The 17,956-nt window shown below is 43.1% G+C and overlaps 2 protein-coding genes across 5 annotated transcripts in view; one reads left to right on the top strand and one right to left on the bottom strand.

Annotated features, from left to right (window-relative positions):
* PSTK (phosphoseryl-tRNA kinase) overlaps positions 1-5,795 on the top strand; it is an 18,729-nt gene extending 12,934 nt beyond the window's left edge. For 2 of the 3 annotated variants that reach the window (XM_053307284.1, XM_053307286.1), the window contains exons 6-8: positions 1,658-1,844; positions 4,940-5,018; positions 5,559-5,795. In XM_053307284.1, coding sequence (XP_053163259.1) covers positions 1,658-1,844; positions 4,940-5,018; positions 5,559-5,795 — 503 coding nt within the window. Of the gene's footprint in view, positions 1-1,657; positions 1,845-4,939; positions 5,023-5,558 lie in introns of all 3 variants that reach the window. The other variant, XM_053307285.1, reaches the window with a different exon arrangement.
* IKZF5 (IKAROS family zinc finger 5) lies at positions 2,926-17,956 on the bottom strand. Of its 2 annotated transcripts, none has more exons than XM_053307292.1 (7): positions 17,786-17,956; positions 14,327-14,392; positions 13,079-13,200; positions 11,308-11,383; positions 10,119-10,282; positions 9,761-9,940; positions 2,926-9,255 (listed from the first exon to the last, which is right to left on the bottom strand). In XM_053307292.1, exons 5-7 carry the CDS (start codon positions 10,249-10,251, stop codon positions 8,315-8,317), a joined length of 1,254 nt encoding a protein of 417 aa, XP_053163267.1. In that variant the 5' UTR covers positions 10,252-10,282; positions 11,308-11,383; positions 13,079-13,200; positions 14,327-14,392; positions 17,786-17,956; the 3' UTR covers positions 2,926-8,314. The 2 variants fall into 2 exon arrangements, with proteins under 2 accessions (XP_053163267.1, XP_053163266.1); XM_053307291.1 differs by having other exon boundaries at positions 6,723-9,255; positions 9,761-9,943; positions 17,786-17,933.

Below are 17,956 nucleotides of genomic sequence, written 5' to 3'. Positions count from 1 at the left end.
CCGCACAGTCCGTGTGTGGGTGGCGCCCCCTCCCCTGGTCCCGCCCCACCCCATTGCTCGGCTCCGGCGCTGGGTGCCGCAGCGCGGCGCAGGCACCTAAAGTTTGCAGTGCCTGCTTGCTTCGGCAACGGACCTCTTAGTCTCTCGTCTCTTCTTCGTCACGCCACTCATGATAGACCTCTGCTCGCTCGCACCTCTCACTCCCTACCCCGCCCCGCCACCAGTCACGCATGCATGTCCTCCCAGCTCGCCGCCTGCACGTGGACTTTGTCTTGCGTGCGTCGGCGACAAGGCAGGGTGGGAGTCGGAGGAGAGCGTTTGTGTTGCTGCTGCCTGGGGCTGTGTGTGCGCACAAGGACAAGGACTCGGAGGAAGGATTCGAAAGGAGGAGGCCTGCCTCATCATAACGCAATAAAGCGTAGTGGACAAGGACAGGGTGTGTGTGTGATCTCTTTTAATATTTATTTGAAATTTACTGGTGTTAACTTGGGCAGGCTTGGGCATTGCGCTTGTCTGTCTCTCACGCTGCACCTGGGCTGGGTCCTCCTCCCGCCTCAGCCACCTGTGTCTCTCCCCGTCTCGTCCCGAGTCCCGCCACGCCACCTGCTGCTGTGCGGGTGCGGCCGGGCCGACTCAGGTAACCAGATAATTGCCCGCCCGGGCCGCTAGTAGCCCAATAGTATCCCCGGCACCAGCGGTGGATGAGCACTCGCCCGCTCGCCTCTGCTGCTCGTCTCGTCTCTCCTCTTGCCACGAGGAGAGAGAGCCTCAGCCTCTGACTGAGCCAGCCGAGCGACGCCGCCGAGGCCCTGCTGTCTGCCTGGGCGTCGCCGTCGACTCGAGTCTCTCTCTCCTCTCTGGAGAGCTCGCCTGCTCCGCTCGCCTCTGCTCGGCTCTCCTCTCTCGCTGCGAGAGAGCCTCTGACTGAGCCAGCCGAGCGACGACGCCGAGGCCCTGCTGCCGCCGAAAGGAGCCCAGCCCAACTGCGAGGCACGCCTGCTACCCATTTGCTCCCAGGCAACCAGGCAATAGAGAAAGACGGCAGGATGCTTTCCCAGAGGCTCACCATTTCAAATAGCAGTTTGTTTCCAAGTACGTTCGTATCAATGGCTATAGGCACTGGGTCCTTTGCTAATGGTTTTATGAATGACATCATTCGGGGGGTGGGGGGGCGCAATTTCAGTGCTTGCCCTGGGCGCCGTTTTCCCTAGTTACGCCTCTGGTTGGATCCAGAGAACCACAAGAGGAAAGATGTTCATGCATGGGAAATGTTCTGCCTTTCCCTTCCCATTGCAGCCCCCTGGGTACCATTCCAAAAGCTTTACCTTCAGGAGTCTATTTTTGGGTGACAGAGGAATGCCTCCATGCACACACATTCTTCTGCCTATGCTTCTACAGATCCAACCACATATATTTGTACCACTTATGCTCACAGTTCAGAGACTCTTTTTGCGAAAGGACTATGCATGCAGCTGATGCATTTTGGGAGATTTCTCACTGGTAGAACTTACTCCTCAAAAAGCTAGCCACCTTTGAATTTTAAACGCATAGGCTGCACATATTTTATTTCTTTGGATGCCAGCCCCTCTCTTAGAAAGTTCAAGAGGATACCAAAGTAAAATCATGATGCTTCCTTTTTTCCCTTTCCCCCCTGTAGACCATAATCTTTCCACCAGGGAGATGAAGAGATTGGCCAAGGAACTAAATAAACTGAAGGTGGAATTCTTGGAAGAATTAAGGCGCAAGTCTGATGAAAAACATCCGTGTCCACAAAATAACACATTTGACATAAGCATATCTTTATTCAGCCAACTGGTAGAAGGTGTTGTTAAGAAATATCTAATGTAAGTAATAATATTTTGTTTTGCCTAATGAAGAGGATACAAAGCTGTGGAAATAAGAATTTGGCAAAAAATATTAAGCCATGCATGGAGTCATAGTTTCCATGCATGGAGAATAATGCTGCCTTCATAAGCCCTTCTGAATGGTGTATACAAGACTAAATTGGTTCAAAAAAATTTAATCATACACATGGTTCAAAAGATTTCACTGGCATATGCAATCTGAAATATTGCTGAAGTCAGGTCTTTGCCTCTTGTAGCCAGATCATGTGAAACTTCAGTAATGTTTGCTTCGACACACATGGTGAAAATTTATCAAAAGGGTCAGAAAGATTGCATCTCTTTATCTTAGTTGGAGTGGTAGGTTCCTCTGATATTATTTCTCTGTACTTGTGACCAGAATATATTGTTCTTATTTGGAAAGTTTAGGCTAATAATACAGCACAGAGTCTATAAAAGGCTTGTACAATATGTTGCACTAACGCAAGAACTAGTCTGGAACAGAGATGAATATTTTAAGGCTAGTGCAAGTCTAGATAGTACCCCTATGTAAGGGATAATATCCCTGCCCCCCACTCCCCACAAATGTTGTTTGATGGCCTGTCACCATCACTTTGGACAATCTTGCTCAACAACTCTCAAGCTTGCTCAGATAATCTCAGGATTTTAGAAAGGTGGATTCCCATAGACTACTATTCACACCTGACTCAACATGTAATTTTGCACCACTGAGTGCAAAACCACTTGGAGTATGACCTGTAAATCCAGTACCAGAAAGCAAAGTGGGTGCAACACCAATCTCTTTAAGGAAGGGAGAATACAGATGATGTCCCTCCTCCTCAAAATAATAGCAGGCCATGCCAAACTGTGAAGGGATTCTTTCTATTTCCCTAGACTGGTGAGCAGATAAAAATTCTCCTTATCCATTAGCTAGACAAGATTGAGGCCTGGCTTAAAGGTGCACAGAGATCTTATGTTTTGCAAACTGTCACCTGTATTTACCCAGTGTAGTTGCATGTTGGCCCTAAGAAGGTCTGGGAAGCCCTGACCATAGGCAGCCAATCAGGTAAAGTGAGAAGAATAATTAGAAAATGTTATTTTATTTATTTGTTTAACAAAAAAACCCTTTTCACAATATTAATTACACTAAATAGAATTAATTTGCCTTTCTGGAAAGAGCGTTGCTACACATTAGAATGTATTCTTCAACTCTCAGGTTTCATCTTGTCATACAAAATAATGTTCTTTACACCAGAATACCTATTAACAAAGTAGGTCTTAAAAGGATATGTATCAAGAGTACTCAGTTGTGGGGAGGGGGTGCTTCTGCAGGGAATAGCTTTGCAGTAAAAAGTCTGTCTACATTTTTTTTTTTTTTTTACACCAGTTTATTAAACTAAGACAAAACTTTGCTGGCACATTTTTCCAAGTTACATTCTCTTTGTCAAAAATAAAACAAACTAATAACATTTAACAGAATGTGGCAAAACAGTAAGTGAAACAAGGCTAAACACTTCCTTTCCAGTACTGCCATTATGTTAAATAGGAATAAAATTGCTAGGGTGCCATTACAGAGAACATATGTATAAGGAATCCATCCAAAGGAGAGCACTTTTCAGTCCAATTGGATGCAATGGGCAAGCCAAGCAGGTGCTTTCCCCCCACTCAGATTGATTGATTTTTAAAAGGCTTCACTTTAGCTGCCTTATACCTGTCGATGTGTTGTCTATTAATTGTAAATAATAAAATTTTCCTTACATCTATATTCTGCTTGTAATGCTCTTGTCTACAAAAGTTGTCAGTCCTATTTAGGTACTATAAATAGCATGTCTTAAATATGCTAAAGAGCAATCTAGTAAGACAGCAATACATCTATTAGTGCTGCTGAAGTCAGCTGAGCAGCTTCAGAAAATGTGGGTTATGAACTGGATTTCATATGAATGCTCCTGCAGAGAAGTTAAACTTCCTGGTAATTTAACTCAAGAAAGTTGCTTGTAACGTTTAACAAGGTGATAGTAATAGAGATTAAACAGAGACGTTTATTTTGGCCTGATCCTCAGTGTAGCTAGTTTTCTGTGCTTTAACAGAAAGCCCTGTTCGTGAAGGTGTCTGGTGTAAGGACTGTAGCTTCTAATTGGGTTTAAACTGGAAAATATGTAGAGATTCCTTTCAAGAGCATACAAAAGAACAGTGGCCAACACTCAGGGCAGTGCACAAAGGACACAGAAAGAGGAGGCATCCTTGAAGTTGGAGGCTTTCCAAGCAGCAGAGAACACATTCAGTATTGGGATGTGTGGGGTGGGTGTGACTTTCGCTATCTCCATGGCTTCCACAAGTGCATTTTGCCTTTCAGAAATACAGGTTATGCAGCCCTCAGGGCCATATTTCTGAAAGACAAGAGCACTTCTGGCGACAGGGGAGATCAGTAACAATCATCTCCTCCCCCTGTGCATGTGCTCTACTGCTTGGGAGGTCACTGGCTGCATTAACAGCAGCTTGTTGCTGTGAGGACACAGCTCTTGCTGTCTCCTCAGAATGCTGCTGTGGGTGTCGGCCATTAACACAAGAGAAAATAGTCTTCCGTTTTGCAGTTAGTTTGTAAGACTTTGCATGTTCTTTGGCACAATGTGAAGCTTCCAATCTTGCACACTTGTTAAATGGATGGATCCTTAAATACCAGCTACAGTACAGAGTGCTATATCCTGCCCTTACTTTTGCAAATAGAACCAGTAAAGCGGGTAGTATACCCAGTATGCTGTCTGCCAAGCCAAACACCTGTGAATTCTTGAGCATTTGGGGGATATTCTTGAGCATTTGGGAGGGACATTATGTCTACTAGTTGAAGTCATTTGCAGTTCTGTCTGCATTTTATCCCAGCTTCGATTGTGTGTTAGATTGGGTCTGTCTTCATAGCACTTTGGCTGAAAGCTCTCTCTGTAGTAATAGCAGTGAGCACAAGGCCTCTTCTTAACGGGTCTTGTGATACTAAGCTATGGGACAGGCAGAAATCAGTGCCCCCCAAAAGCTGGTTCCCATTTATACTTATGTCCTCAGTTCTAAATATATTTTTCATTTCTACTGAATTTACTACAAAGCAGCCTGTCTTTAGCAGCAGCCAGGATTTGGCAAGAAGTCAGAGAAGGTGGGGACAGTGCCCCCACACATCAACATAGTCATGTAGGTAAGCCTTTTACTCTTCTTCCCTTACTATCTTTACACTATGTCAGACTGCTTGTCTTTTTCCTCAGGATGGCTGGTTTACATTGGCTTTGGCACAAATCTGCCAGGAGGCAGAAACTAGAGCACCGTAAATGTGTAGATCAGTGTTTCTCAACCACCAGTCAGTGGACCAGTGCCAGTCTGTGCTGGTCCATGAGGAATTAATCCCCCCACAGCTGGGAGCTCTTCAGAGCTCATTTCTAGGCAGGCAGCCCTCACTGCTAAGATAATTTCGAGGAAGCTAAATGAGTGTTGTCCCAGTAGCAAGGGCTGCCTGCCTAGAAAGGAGCTCTAGAGAGCTTCCAGTGGTGGTGCCCCACCTGGCTTGAAATTGTTTTGGGGGTGCTTGGAGATGGGGGCAAGGGTGGGGCGACCCCTTTACTAACTGCTGGTCCTGGAAACCGTACACAAAGGATGTATCGGTCCATGACTCCAAAAACATTGAAAACATTGGTGTAGATCACCCTACAAGCTAACACAATCTGATTGTACCCATAGATGACAACTGCCATCAAGGTGATGCAGCTACAACATAGGAAGCTGTACAAAAGCAAGTTTTATTTAACTGTTAGTCAATTCAGCATCTCCTGCACTATAGTGATACACATAGCTGCTGCACTGAGGAAAGTTATTCAAAGTAGTCCCATTGAAATTAGCCTAATGAACCTACTGTTTTTTTTCAAAGGGACCACTTTGAGTAATTTTTCCTCAGTATGTCAGCCACTATCTCACTAGAGAGCTACAAGACAATGATAATCAGTGGTATAAAGTTCTAGTGACTCAGGAAAAAATTCCAAGCATATTCTGTTTGATACCAGTATTCCCGCTAAGGTGTGGGTGGGTGTGTGAGCACACAGGGTTTTTTTTTATGTCCACTCAATTAACTTTAGACCCCACTCAGCTTGAACCAGGAATGCCCCACTCTGAATGCATGTGTGTGCACACTGCCTTGATACTGCTGCCCGGAACAAAACTCATTCGACACACAGATGGAAAAAATTAGAAGGAACATTGTTTGAAACTTCTGTATAAAATCCAAACATTGAATTACATAAGATCATTGAGCTCCTGAATATTAGCTTTGAGAAAGGTAGCTACAGAAATTTTGAAAAATGGAATTAACATTTTAGAATGTTGCTGCTTGCGGAGACTCATTTTGAGTTAAGACAAAGGAATTTCCCCCACAGACTGATTGGAAGTCTGAGCCCCTTAATATGGTTGATCCATATCACTGCCAACAGTGGCTTATTCTGCTTGAATAGAATACTGCGCCTGGCTCCAAGCTGTTTAAAAAGGGAACATATCTCCCTGCTTCTTTATTATACATTAGGTTGTTGTGTAGCACAGCAACACAACTGCAACAGCAGGAGGAAATCACTGGTACAGCAGCATTGATGTCCTCTTTTGCACCAACAGAACTCCAAATGAGCCACTAACATACAATGCTATAAACCTGCACAACACATGGTCAGGCTGCAATGGAATTTAGTCCTTCCACTACCACCCTTGGAAGAAAAAAAAACTGACTAGGATAAATATAGGTTTTTCTAACTTGTGCTACTATTTTGGCCATTGGAAGCAGCTGTTAGAAGACTACCCATCTTTCCAAAAGATCTGAAGAGGAAAAGTCCTGTACCAGACACTTCACACAGAAGCATGTAGTTAAGGGCATGGAACAGTTTAATAAATGCACTCTATCATATCTGAAATCAGAATGTGCATAATAACTTGTTATGCAAAAGACAGCAGTATAGAGTCTTCTCTTATTTCCTGTGAAATAAAAAAGATATACAATAAAAGTGCATATCAAAGTAAGTGTTTTTTTTTCTAAAACGTTAAGGACTCCTGTGCCATAAGCTAGCATCCATGTATGTTGCTAGCATACTTTTTTTTTAAAGTGCCTATTTGCTTTCCTAGGTACAATGTTAAGGTATACAGTAGCAAAAAGAGAAAAAGAACAGTTGACTACAAAATATTTTATAGTATTCATCCATGGCAATTAATCATAGCGATTCTTCACTTCTGTGTCTTCCTTTGTCATGGCCAGAACAAAAACAATGCACCCATGTTATGTCAACTCCTGCTTACAGGACTCAAATTTCCGAAAGGAAATGCATTAATTTTTCATACTTAAGCTGACCCATGCTAAATATAAATGGCTCAGCAGCAACCTGTATTCTCCTTACAGCTTAGTTTCCATCAAAAGATGCTGCTGCCCAGGTGTGCAATATGCCAAGAACTGAAGGCAAGACAGTACACATTGTCAGTATTTAAAGGCAATGAAGTCATTTGTAATGCACTGGAAGTTAAGCATTAGGATGACGGTATGTCATTTTAAAACATTTCCCATTTTTGTTCCAAGCTTTTCTTTTTGAACAGTTTTAAGAATTACAGACATATAACACTAGGCACTATTTCCATGTATTTCTTAAACAGGTCAGTAGTACTGGAAAGTAGGTGTCTTTGTGGCCTATTTCACATTATGTATCTAATTTAAGAAGTTGCTATCCTTCTAACTTTCTACATTGGGTAATAGTAAGTAACCAAGTTGCTTTAAAGGCCCCACAAGTTAATTTTTGCCAGATTTTAGGTTCAGTTGTAGACAAGGGACAGCATCAGATTAAGGTTCCACTCAGAGAAGCAGATACCCCTCATGTGTCGGGGGGTGGGGGGATAAAATTGTTACTGCTTCCTCTTCCCTCTGCAGCCCTCAGAAACATTTTCAGGGGGCAGCAAAGGAAAAGGGATTAACCAAAGTTGCGAATCTCTTGCAGAAATGCAATTCTCCAGTGAAACTTCATTCTGGATGCTGCCACCATATTTTTTCTTTGTAGCAGCTTAAGAGATAGCCAGTTCATACACAATAGTAAAGCTTTTACATTGAACATATTTGAGTGCACTAAACATGGCGGAATGGAGTTACTTTGTGGCACAGCTTGATGTAAAGGACTGTTGTACTTGGATACAAAGGTTGATCCAGAGGTCCACATTATGTTGCACTGATGATCCATGTAGAAGTGTGTAATTGCACTATAAGCCTTATTTTTTACTTCAGGAACCACATAAGGAACACCACCATGACTAACAAGCAGGTCTCCCACAAAGTATGTCAGCATGTAGAGTAATTTACCTCCAATGTTAAAATTGCTTAGTCAGCTTCCTCAGATAGAACAAGCAACCTCTCTGTTAGCAAGACAGACAGCGATGTGCTTAAACACACAAATAAATGAAAGCATGATGTAACTTGTATTCAATCAATGCTGGTTATGTTGGCCTCTGGCAAAGTGGCAAGCAAAGTCATATTTGTTTTTACACTTGCAACCACATATGTTACACTGAAAAGGGTTCTCAAATCCATGACATCCCATGTGAATAGTATAAAGGATATTGTCAGCAAAATACATATCACAGTGCTGGCAGTGATGGAGAAGCTGAGGATCCTGAACTGGAAGAGTCGGTGCAGGAGTACTTGGCTGACTATTACTTATGCTTGGAGTACTGGCATGGGCACTGTGGTCACTGCTGGGACCTGCCACTGGACTGTAGTTTCTTTGAGTGTGTGCAGGACGAGGTTCAGGACTTGTAGGGGAGGAGCTCTGAGCAATACTGGTGGACACAGCTGCGACAGCTGGTGCAGCAGGCTGCTGCATCATAAAAGGCTTTTCATCTTGACATGGTACAACATCAGGAGAGGGTGGGGTTTGGTTTTCAGGGGGCAAGCTTGACAATTGTCCTGCTAATGTAGATAGCTGGTTTAAAGGATTATCTACCATAAGGTCTTGTGGATCTCTTGGCAACCCACCAGTCTCTGTTGGCTTTGTCATGCTTTCGTATGCTTCAGTCTGAATGTTTGGAATTTCATGGGTGAAGTCATTAAGGTAGTCTGGCTTCTGAACCACCATGGAAGGTGGACTCAGGTTAATTAGTGCTCTTCGGCTGTATCCCAAGTTACTGGTCTTCTTTTGCAAGACCCCCCATATCTTCTTGCTACTAAGGGAAGGCCTTGTACCCTTTATAGGCACCATTTTATGTTTGCGTCTGCGATGGTGAGAAAGATTGCTTCTGTCACTACAGCGGAAGGAACATAATTCACATTTATAAGGTTTTTCACCAGTATGCGACCGCATATGAGCTTCTAGGTGACGTTCATAGGCTGAAGCAAAGGGGCATAAGTGGCATCTGTGTGGCTTCTCACCTGCAGGAAAGAAAGTCAGATCTGAATCACTGTCTATTACAAAAAACGCTCTTAACAAAACAAAGAAAGAAAAATGAATGGCTTTTGTTCAGACACAATGTATTGGAACCTGTAAAAGTTGCCACTTCAAATCCTTATCAGAGAAACAAGGATCAAGTGAAATGAGCTTTGAGGTCAAAGTCCTGTCTTCAGTTAATGTTGGCAAGCATACGTTAGCAAGTAAAAAAACCACAAGATTAGGAATGTAAACAGTAGTGGTCTAGAAGTAGCAACACTATTTCCCTAAGTAGTTCCACATCAGTTATTTCATATGGTTTTGTATACCTAGCATGAGTTTGTACTTGAATTGTAAGACTGAGGATGTTTGTTACCAGAAGGGGGGATGGGGGGGAAGGACACCCACATAGCTGACTGGAAAACGTAGTCCACTTTTGATACATATGTTACATAAGCCTTTTAAACACCACATTTACAGAAACTATGCAGCTATGAGAATTAATCATACCTGTGTGGATTCTGATATGTTCTATCAGACGAGCTGTTCCTTTGCTGGCATAGTTACAATATCGACACTTTAATTTTCCGTCAAAAGTTCTTTCAAACCCATCTACTAACACTCCTGAGTTTTCATCCAGTGAGACTTCAACTGAAGGATGATCCAGACCATTTTGATCGCCTTCGGTCCCTGCTGTAAAGAGAAACACACTTAAATCAAAACATACAGAAACTTCTTGCTGTAGTTTAAAATTAATTTGTATACTATTCCAGATTGGGAAAGAGGCAGAAGGAACATTTTCTAGATGCTATCCAGCTTTTCATGTAAACTTCAAATGGAAGTTCAACTTCACGAAGGTTTAACCTACCTCCTTGAAGAGTCTCTGCTTCTTTGTCCCCACTAACAGAGCCTGAAATCATGTTCACATGGTGAGTCTGCTGAGTCAGATATTCCTGAAAATCTTTTACAAAATCCAAGGGTTCTGGTTTCTTTTCACCCATATTCACACTACAACTTCACTGTGTTTTGGGCCTGGAATATAAAAACCAACAGGATTAATACAGAACCCATACAGCATTTAAAGTTATTGGTAACATATTTGTTGCTAGCAATGCAGCTGAGAACAGCATTTTAGCCTCACAACTAACTGAGATAGGTTAGACTGGGAGAGAAGGTCAGCCAATGAATTTCACAACTGAAAGTGTTGCCCATATGTAATTAAAACATCCTAGTCATTATGTCATACTAACACAGTCGACAGAAAGCCCCAATTCTGTACAGTTCATAGTAAGAAGCCTTCTCATTTATGCTACTTCGTTATTTAAGAAAAGTAGAAACTGTAGGTTCTGTTTTGAGTATATGTGGTCCTCATTATTGAAGGGGGTTCAATTCCCAAATCAGCCCAATTTTGGGTGATTTTTTTTAAAAAAGAGCCTCAAATGGCTCCAGTCTCTAAAATGGCAGCCAAAAATGACACTGAAGTCATTTCTGGCTACTCTACAACCACAGATAGGCAAATTTTAGCCTATTTTCACACTGTGGGTAAAGAAACCAGGTCTCCAGGACCTGTCCATTGATACACAAAACCATGGTTGCCAGAACCGTGGGTGATGAGGGCCACCTGTAATTACATTCAGAATTAGAATCCAAGTTTCTTTTTACGGATTTCCTAACCTTTCAGATTCCTAGTTCTTGCATACTGCCTTCCAGGCCAGGTTTGTTTGTTTGTTTAAAGGAGAAGAAGAAATGAGGGCCTAGCTGAGACAACTGCACAAGTCCATTCATCTGTGACAGACTTTATCGCAATTGGTTTTGTGCAAGCCATGGTTATTCCGCTGCCTTTTACCATTAGACAAGATTTAATGAATGTGTTTTTTTAAATTCTAGAACAACTTTGATTATTTCCACTATTTAAAAAATCCCCTTTACAATTCTATTTTATTTACCAACAAGACAAACAGCCTAATATTGCATGAGTGTCAGGCCTGGATAACAGCTTTTTAAGGCAAATTATTTGAAAAGGACACATTCCCCACACAATTAGGCATAACTCATACCTGAATTCTTCTAACATGTAGAAAACATTCTGAACAATTCTTCAGGATATCAGACAAAGGATAAAGCACATTCTCCCTAGCAATGGAGGGAAAACCCATTTAACAAATTTCATCAATTCAGATAGACCTATCCTTCACAAGACATGTTCCACTAACACAAGCAAAACTCACGGAAGTACTTCAAATCCTCACTTTACAGACTTCTTTCCAAAACCAAAAAAGCTTTACTAACCCTAGCACCCTATATTTGGTTCTATAAAGGATTCATCGGGAGTCCATGCAATCATATTTGAAAATCATGTTTCTGTCAACACTGTTATGAGACACTTGCTTTTTTCAAAATTACCTATCTGAAGGTCATTTAGCCCCACTGATTTTCCTAGGCCCAAATATATCTAGTTTGTGGAATTCTATAGTAAAGCTTCTAAAGGCCGTGAGAACACATGAACTGTCTGGAATGTAACAAGAGGTCCATCCATTCCAGCCTTCTTTTTACAATAGTGGCCAGTCAGATACTCTGGGGAAGCTTAATGCAGGGCCTTATGACAAAAGCCACCATCTATTTGTCCCCATCATCTAACAACCATTTATGTACTGCCTCAATAGTGGTTTCACTTTTAGTAATAATGAAAGAACCATCAAGAGATCTGTGAAAGAAGGCAGTCTGATCTAGGTGCCATTAACACTTCTTATTTAAAATATTTCTATACCACCCAAAACTTGCATCTCTGGGCGGTTTACAATTAAAATAATTTAAAACATTAAAACATTATGGTAATGACTTTTTAAGTCATCTAGGTACTTCGGTCTGTTCTTGAACCTACTGCCAATCAGTGTCACTGGAAACAACAAATCCTAGCACTGAGAGAGAAAATAAGTATATTTATTCTGTCCATTCAGTTTATGCTCATGAACCTCTGTTGTGACCCTTGATACAATAATAAAATTGTTTTTAAAGGCCATATTTCAGTCATAACCTTTTAATTGAAAGGCCATCTTAAAATGCTTTCTATTTCTGGCTTCAAACAGGGAAAATGATTAGTAGTGCCTTAGTAAGTTGACCTCAACAAACATGGGTGTATAAAAGTCTCTCGACCCTTGGGCACCACGTGAAAAAAAGAAGAGGAATCCTATTGAAATCAGAGATTGAGGACACCAGATCAGCAAGGAAAGATTTCATCTGCTACCCACGACACTACTACTGTAGTACAATTGTGGAAATTTGTGCTTCCTACCACCAAATAATATTTGCTGTACAAAAATAGTACAGTAGGGCCTTGTTATTCGTGGTTCCGCATATCTACGGGGTGTCTAATAGATACCCGTTTCCAGTATCTATGGATACAAAAGGGTTAAAACCCACATGTCCGCGGTTCCTACAGGGCCACTTCTGCGGAGGTCACTTCTGCCCACCATTTTTTCTGCAGGAGACAGGAGGAACCATGTTGTGGTTCTTTTTTTTTTTTAAATGGACTTTCCCCCACCATTCTGGGGGCATTGTGTCCTTTTGGGTGTATTCCTAGACATACGGAGACCCCACGGAGCAAGCCAAAGTCAGTTTTTTTTTGCGTTTTTTGCCATTTTCCCTCCAGCCTGGAACCTAACCCCTTTTTCCCATAGGAATAATGCCTCATTACTCGTGGGTCCATTAGTTGCGGCAGTAGGCAAGGAATGGAACTCCTGTGAGTAACAAGGTTCTCCTGTATCTTGATGTATAAACTAAGAGATATATCCTTAAAAGATACCAAGAACAAGTAAACAGCAGTTTTACCTTACTGAGCCTAATCAGCTTCAGATAAATAAAACGGACACCAAGAATCCACTCCTGAAATGCAGGTTCCATCATATATGGAAATACACTTTTCTGAGTATTGCCTCTCCAGTGTACCTTTCCTAAAAAGGAAATGAAATTGAAAAACGTTTTTTGTATGAAGAGCAAAGTTTGCTTTCTATACCCTACAATGTGAAATATAATACTAAAAAGATATTAGCCTTAACTCAAAAGCAGAGAGCAAAGAACCAGCAGCACTTAGATTTTCAGATAGTGAATGCTCCACACCAAGGCTAAGAGGGCACATGGTGGCAACTGAACCAATTGTTTAAACCGAGGTCTGCCCCAATTACATGGAGGAGAGGGCAAGTTTTAGAGCACAAGAGGAACACACAGGTTAGCTGTTGAAACCTTCCTTTTCCCACTGCTCATCTTCCCATAGCTCTCTCACCAAGCATTGTTCTCCCAGCCACGCTTGCTTCTGGTAGCTGAGCTTGGCCGAGAAAAGCACCTGGGGTGACAGATTGGGGTGGCAGACCACAGCAAAAGCACTTGGGGCAACAGACTGCAGCAGGTTGCCTAAAGTTCCCCCAGTTTCTCTATGCATTTGTTTGTTTTCAACAGTACAGGTGTTACTTTACATAATAGTAAAGTGGCAACAGGTTAGGATGTGTCCTCCTTTAGTTCATCAGATAATTATCAGTCATGCCACATAAATCAATTAAGTGGTTCATTTTCTTTTTTTACACTGAGATCCCACCTTTCTTCCATCATGGAGCTCAAGGCAGTGTTCTTGGGATTCCCAGGTAGACCAGACCTAGGCCTGCTTAGTGTCAGCATGATGAATGTAAACCAGGCTTTCATTCAAACAGGTATAATTCCATGATAGGTCAGGCTTCACAACTTGTCACCCACCAAGCTGAATGCAGCCTATCAACGACGTATGATGGGCCACCACAGATTTTATTCCCCACCCACATTTTGTGCTGGGGAAAACCCCAGTATTGTTGTCAAACATCTGGCTGGCCGTAATAGGGCTGGGGGCTGTGCTCATCCTGGGGGACCACATGTTATAAAGAAAAATCTATGACAGGTCTGCATATTTTAACTGGGGAACAACATTCAGTTCATAAGAAAGGGGGTATTATTTAATTCATTTAGCCACATCTTTTAAACTAAGTGCTGAATAGGTTCTGGTGTTCAAGGACAGTTGCTCCAGGTACTGCTTTAAGAAACAGGTTTGCCTACCTTTTCACTCCTGCTGTCACCAGCGTCTTACAGTTTTAAGTTAACTTGGGTTCCATTTGTTGAGCACTGCAGAGAAAAGAAAATGACATCATTACTTTGCACCTCAACTGTGTGGACCTGGGCCTATTCACTCAGAATTCTGTGCCACTGTATTCAGTGGGCCATACTCCCAGGTAAGTGTGCTGCTGACATATGAGGAGGAGTTTATACAGGTTTTCGGTTTGAAGGTGACAAGAGGGGAAGAGAGTCGTGCATCGATATCTTTATGAGTTGTAGATTGAAATATGCTGAGATTGTATATAAAATGTGGCTCTCTCGCACGCTCTCTCTCACACCCCTTTTAACATCAAAACAGTCTCAATGGAAATTAAAGTGTAAAATGTCAAGTTTTCAAAGTGAGGCTGCAATCCTATGCATATTTAACTGGAAGTGAACTCCACTGAACACAGCAAGATTACCTTCTGAATACACCTGAAAAGATTTGCACTAAAGATAGGTTAAATAAAATGCTGTCTGCCTTGTGTGGGTATGGCAGTGGCGGAAGTTCAGTCTTTAAACACACATATATCACAACTGAGGAATGTTATAAAACTTTATAGTAGTTTGATAATTCAGCTTGCACAATTGTAGTAGTACAATATATTTCAATACTAAAATACCTTTCAAGTTAATGCAGGCAGTTTAGTTCTGTGTGATAGTTCAGATCACTTTGTTGAAAAACGATATATTAATTTATTATTTATTATTATTATTAAGTAGTAGTAGTGGTAGTAGTCGTTGTTGTTGTAGTAGTATCAAATGGCATAGAAAAGAGAGAAAGTTCTTCAGGATCTTCACACCATGTTCTAGCCACAAATCAACAATATTGTACTCTAGTCCAGTGTTTCTCAACCACCGGTCCATGGACCAGTGCCGGTCCGCAAAGCGTTGGGTACAATAAAAAATACCCCCCACCCAAAAAAAACCCCAATTTTGGGCCGGAGGGGGCCACTGGGGGCTCTCCAGAGCTCATTTCCAGGCAGCCCTTGTTGCTGGATAACATTCATTTCACTTCCTCAAAATGAACATTATCCAGCAGCGAGGACTGCCTGGAAATGAGCTCCAGAGAGCTGCCCACAATTGTTTTTTGGGGGGTGCCTGGGGGTGGAGGTGAGGGGGGCAACCCCCTTACTAACGGCTGGTCCAGGAAACTGTGCATGAATAATATACCGGTCCATGACTCCAAAAACGTTGAGAAGCACTGCTCTAGTCCATGGCCAGAAAACAGGATGCTGCTGACTTGTCCAGGTGCCGTACATATTCAGCAATCCAAATGTGATGTTCATGTCAAAGAAGTGTGCATTTTCCAAGCCTACTTGGAAAACTTAATATTTTAAGTTTGTTTTTGACAAAACATAACATGCAAATTCCAGGAAGCAGACCAGAGGCGCTGCAAGGAGGAAGATCAACATTTCAGCCACAAGTAATCCTCTGCAAACATATATGTTGCTCTGTTCTCGTTAGCTGACTTTCATCCCTAAAACAGCAGTAGTACGGATGTGCACAGACCACAGTCTGGTTCAAATTCGGACACACCCACAGTTCTGTGAAGTGGTTCGGTCCAACCACGAACCAGTTTGATGGTTCGAGGGCTGGTGAGGATGGTGCCGGGGCAGTGACCAGCACTTTTGGAAATAAGCACATCCTTACCAGCATGATTGTTTCTCCAGGCAGCTTGCTGCTACTGCAGCGCTCCACCCCACACCTCAGCAGCCTGCATGTGGTGGCAATACAGCTCCAGCACTCACCTGACCTCTACGCATGCACGGATACCATTTGTATGGTCAGCAACACCATGTAATCCAAAAGCTTTCTTCTATATGTAATCCAAAGCCTTTATAATTCATATTGTGAAGAACATATGTATTTCATATGTTGACTTTAAATTTTAAAAAATTGAGGAGATAGTAAAAGAAACCAGTGCTCAATAGGCAGGTGGAACAGAACTCAGATCTGTCATCCAATTGAACTCCAGAAGTCCAGTCTATTGCATGTCATTCTCCTCAATCTCTACCTCGAGGCCAATGAACTCTTCCCTACCATATCTCACCCCTCCATTCAATTTACAAATAATGTCTCAGCTAAACACATTTGTTTCATCACAATAACCAGCACATCCTTTCCCTTCAGCTCTAGCTTCCAGCCAGTCTCCATACCAATGGCAGTGTTCAGGTCTTCACTTTTAAAGCTCTCCATCTTTCTGTCCTAAAGTGTGAGGTACTTCACATGTTAAGTTGCATTGTGCATGTGAGTAAATTTACATGTGCTTAATAAGGGTTCAGTGTGCATGCAACTAATACAAATCATACAGGTATGCTGCTAACTAAGGAGTTTGGATTGACCATCACAGCTTCTTGTCAGGTACATACACTGCAGAAAATCTCAGTCTACACCTTCTGCATTCTCTTTTGAACTCCTCTGAAATTCTGCCAAAGCTCGTGTACACACATTTAAACAGCTTCCTATCCTTTCCCTGATGCTACATCCTATACCTGAAGCAACTTTTCCTTTTCACTTTTCCTGTTCTCAGCTCCTTTTCAAGACTATTTTTCTTGCACAGCCTCTCCAGAACTGTACCTGCCCCACAAGTTCTCTACCAGCCAGACTACTGGTTTCAGACTATTGCAGATTGCAAGCCTCTACTACACCTTGGGACACAGTGTCACTTCTAGATCCTGGACAACAAGGATGATGGTGAAGAAATGTTTAGAAAAAGCAGCCCTTTCAGCCAGCATTTCTATATAGTAATTGAAGTTGTGGAGGAGGAAGGGGAAGTAAGGAGTTCCTTCTTCCAAACAGCTTAGACCACTTCTTGCCTCTCGCGGTCAGCCCGCCCCACCAACACACACACACCGTTCACACGAATGTAGTAGGTCTACACGACCACCGGAGCGACGAGGCGCAGAACAGAGGTAGCATGTGCGCGCGTGTGTGTTTGTTTAGCAAGGAGATCTCCTCAGCCCAGCTTGTCTAGGGCATGGGCAGGATCCCCAGCCGGGATCCCCCTCTTTCCTTGGCCTTATGAGAAGATGCAGGCGCCTCGTCCTCCTCTCCAAGCCGGTCTCGAGGGACTGGGATGACAGGATGCCTCCGCAGCCCACTGCCGCAGAGACCCTCCCACATGCCTCCCCGCTGGAAGCAAGAGAGGAAAGTCCTCTCTCCTCAAGCAGGGGAGAAAGAGATCGAGCTGCCGCCGCCGCCGGCATCCCCGACGTCTTGCTGGCCCCGCCAGGCTCAGCAAGGTGGGCTCTGCCAATGTCTCTCCCGGGCACTGAAGTTCATCAGCCACAGGCAGCAGCGGAGCGGTTGCTACAGCGGCACTGCAGAGGGAGAGGAGGAAGGGCAGAGAGCGATCCTCCCCCAACTCAGCAGGCGGAGAAGGGCTACGTTCGCAGGCGGCTCGCTCTATCACTGACTCACCTCCGCCGCACTTTGCAGCCACTGACACCCCCAACTCCGGTCGCTCTTGCTGCCTCCATGTTTGTTGTGTCTCCCGGAGCCTAGACGTAACGCGCGTCCTCCGCTTCACCAAGTCCCGCGAGAGTTCAACAAATCACTCATCGCCGCGCGTGCGCTGCTCCGGGAATACAT

This window comes from Hemicordylus capensis, chromosome 3, assembly GCF_027244095.1.
Source record: "Hemicordylus capensis ecotype Gifberg chromosome 3, rHemCap1.1.pri, whole genome shotgun sequence".
Classification (NCBI taxonomy): domain Eukaryota; kingdom Metazoa; phylum Chordata; class Lepidosauria; order Squamata; family Cordylidae; genus Hemicordylus; species Hemicordylus capensis.
This window is presented reverse-complemented; position numbering and strand designations above follow the sequence as displayed.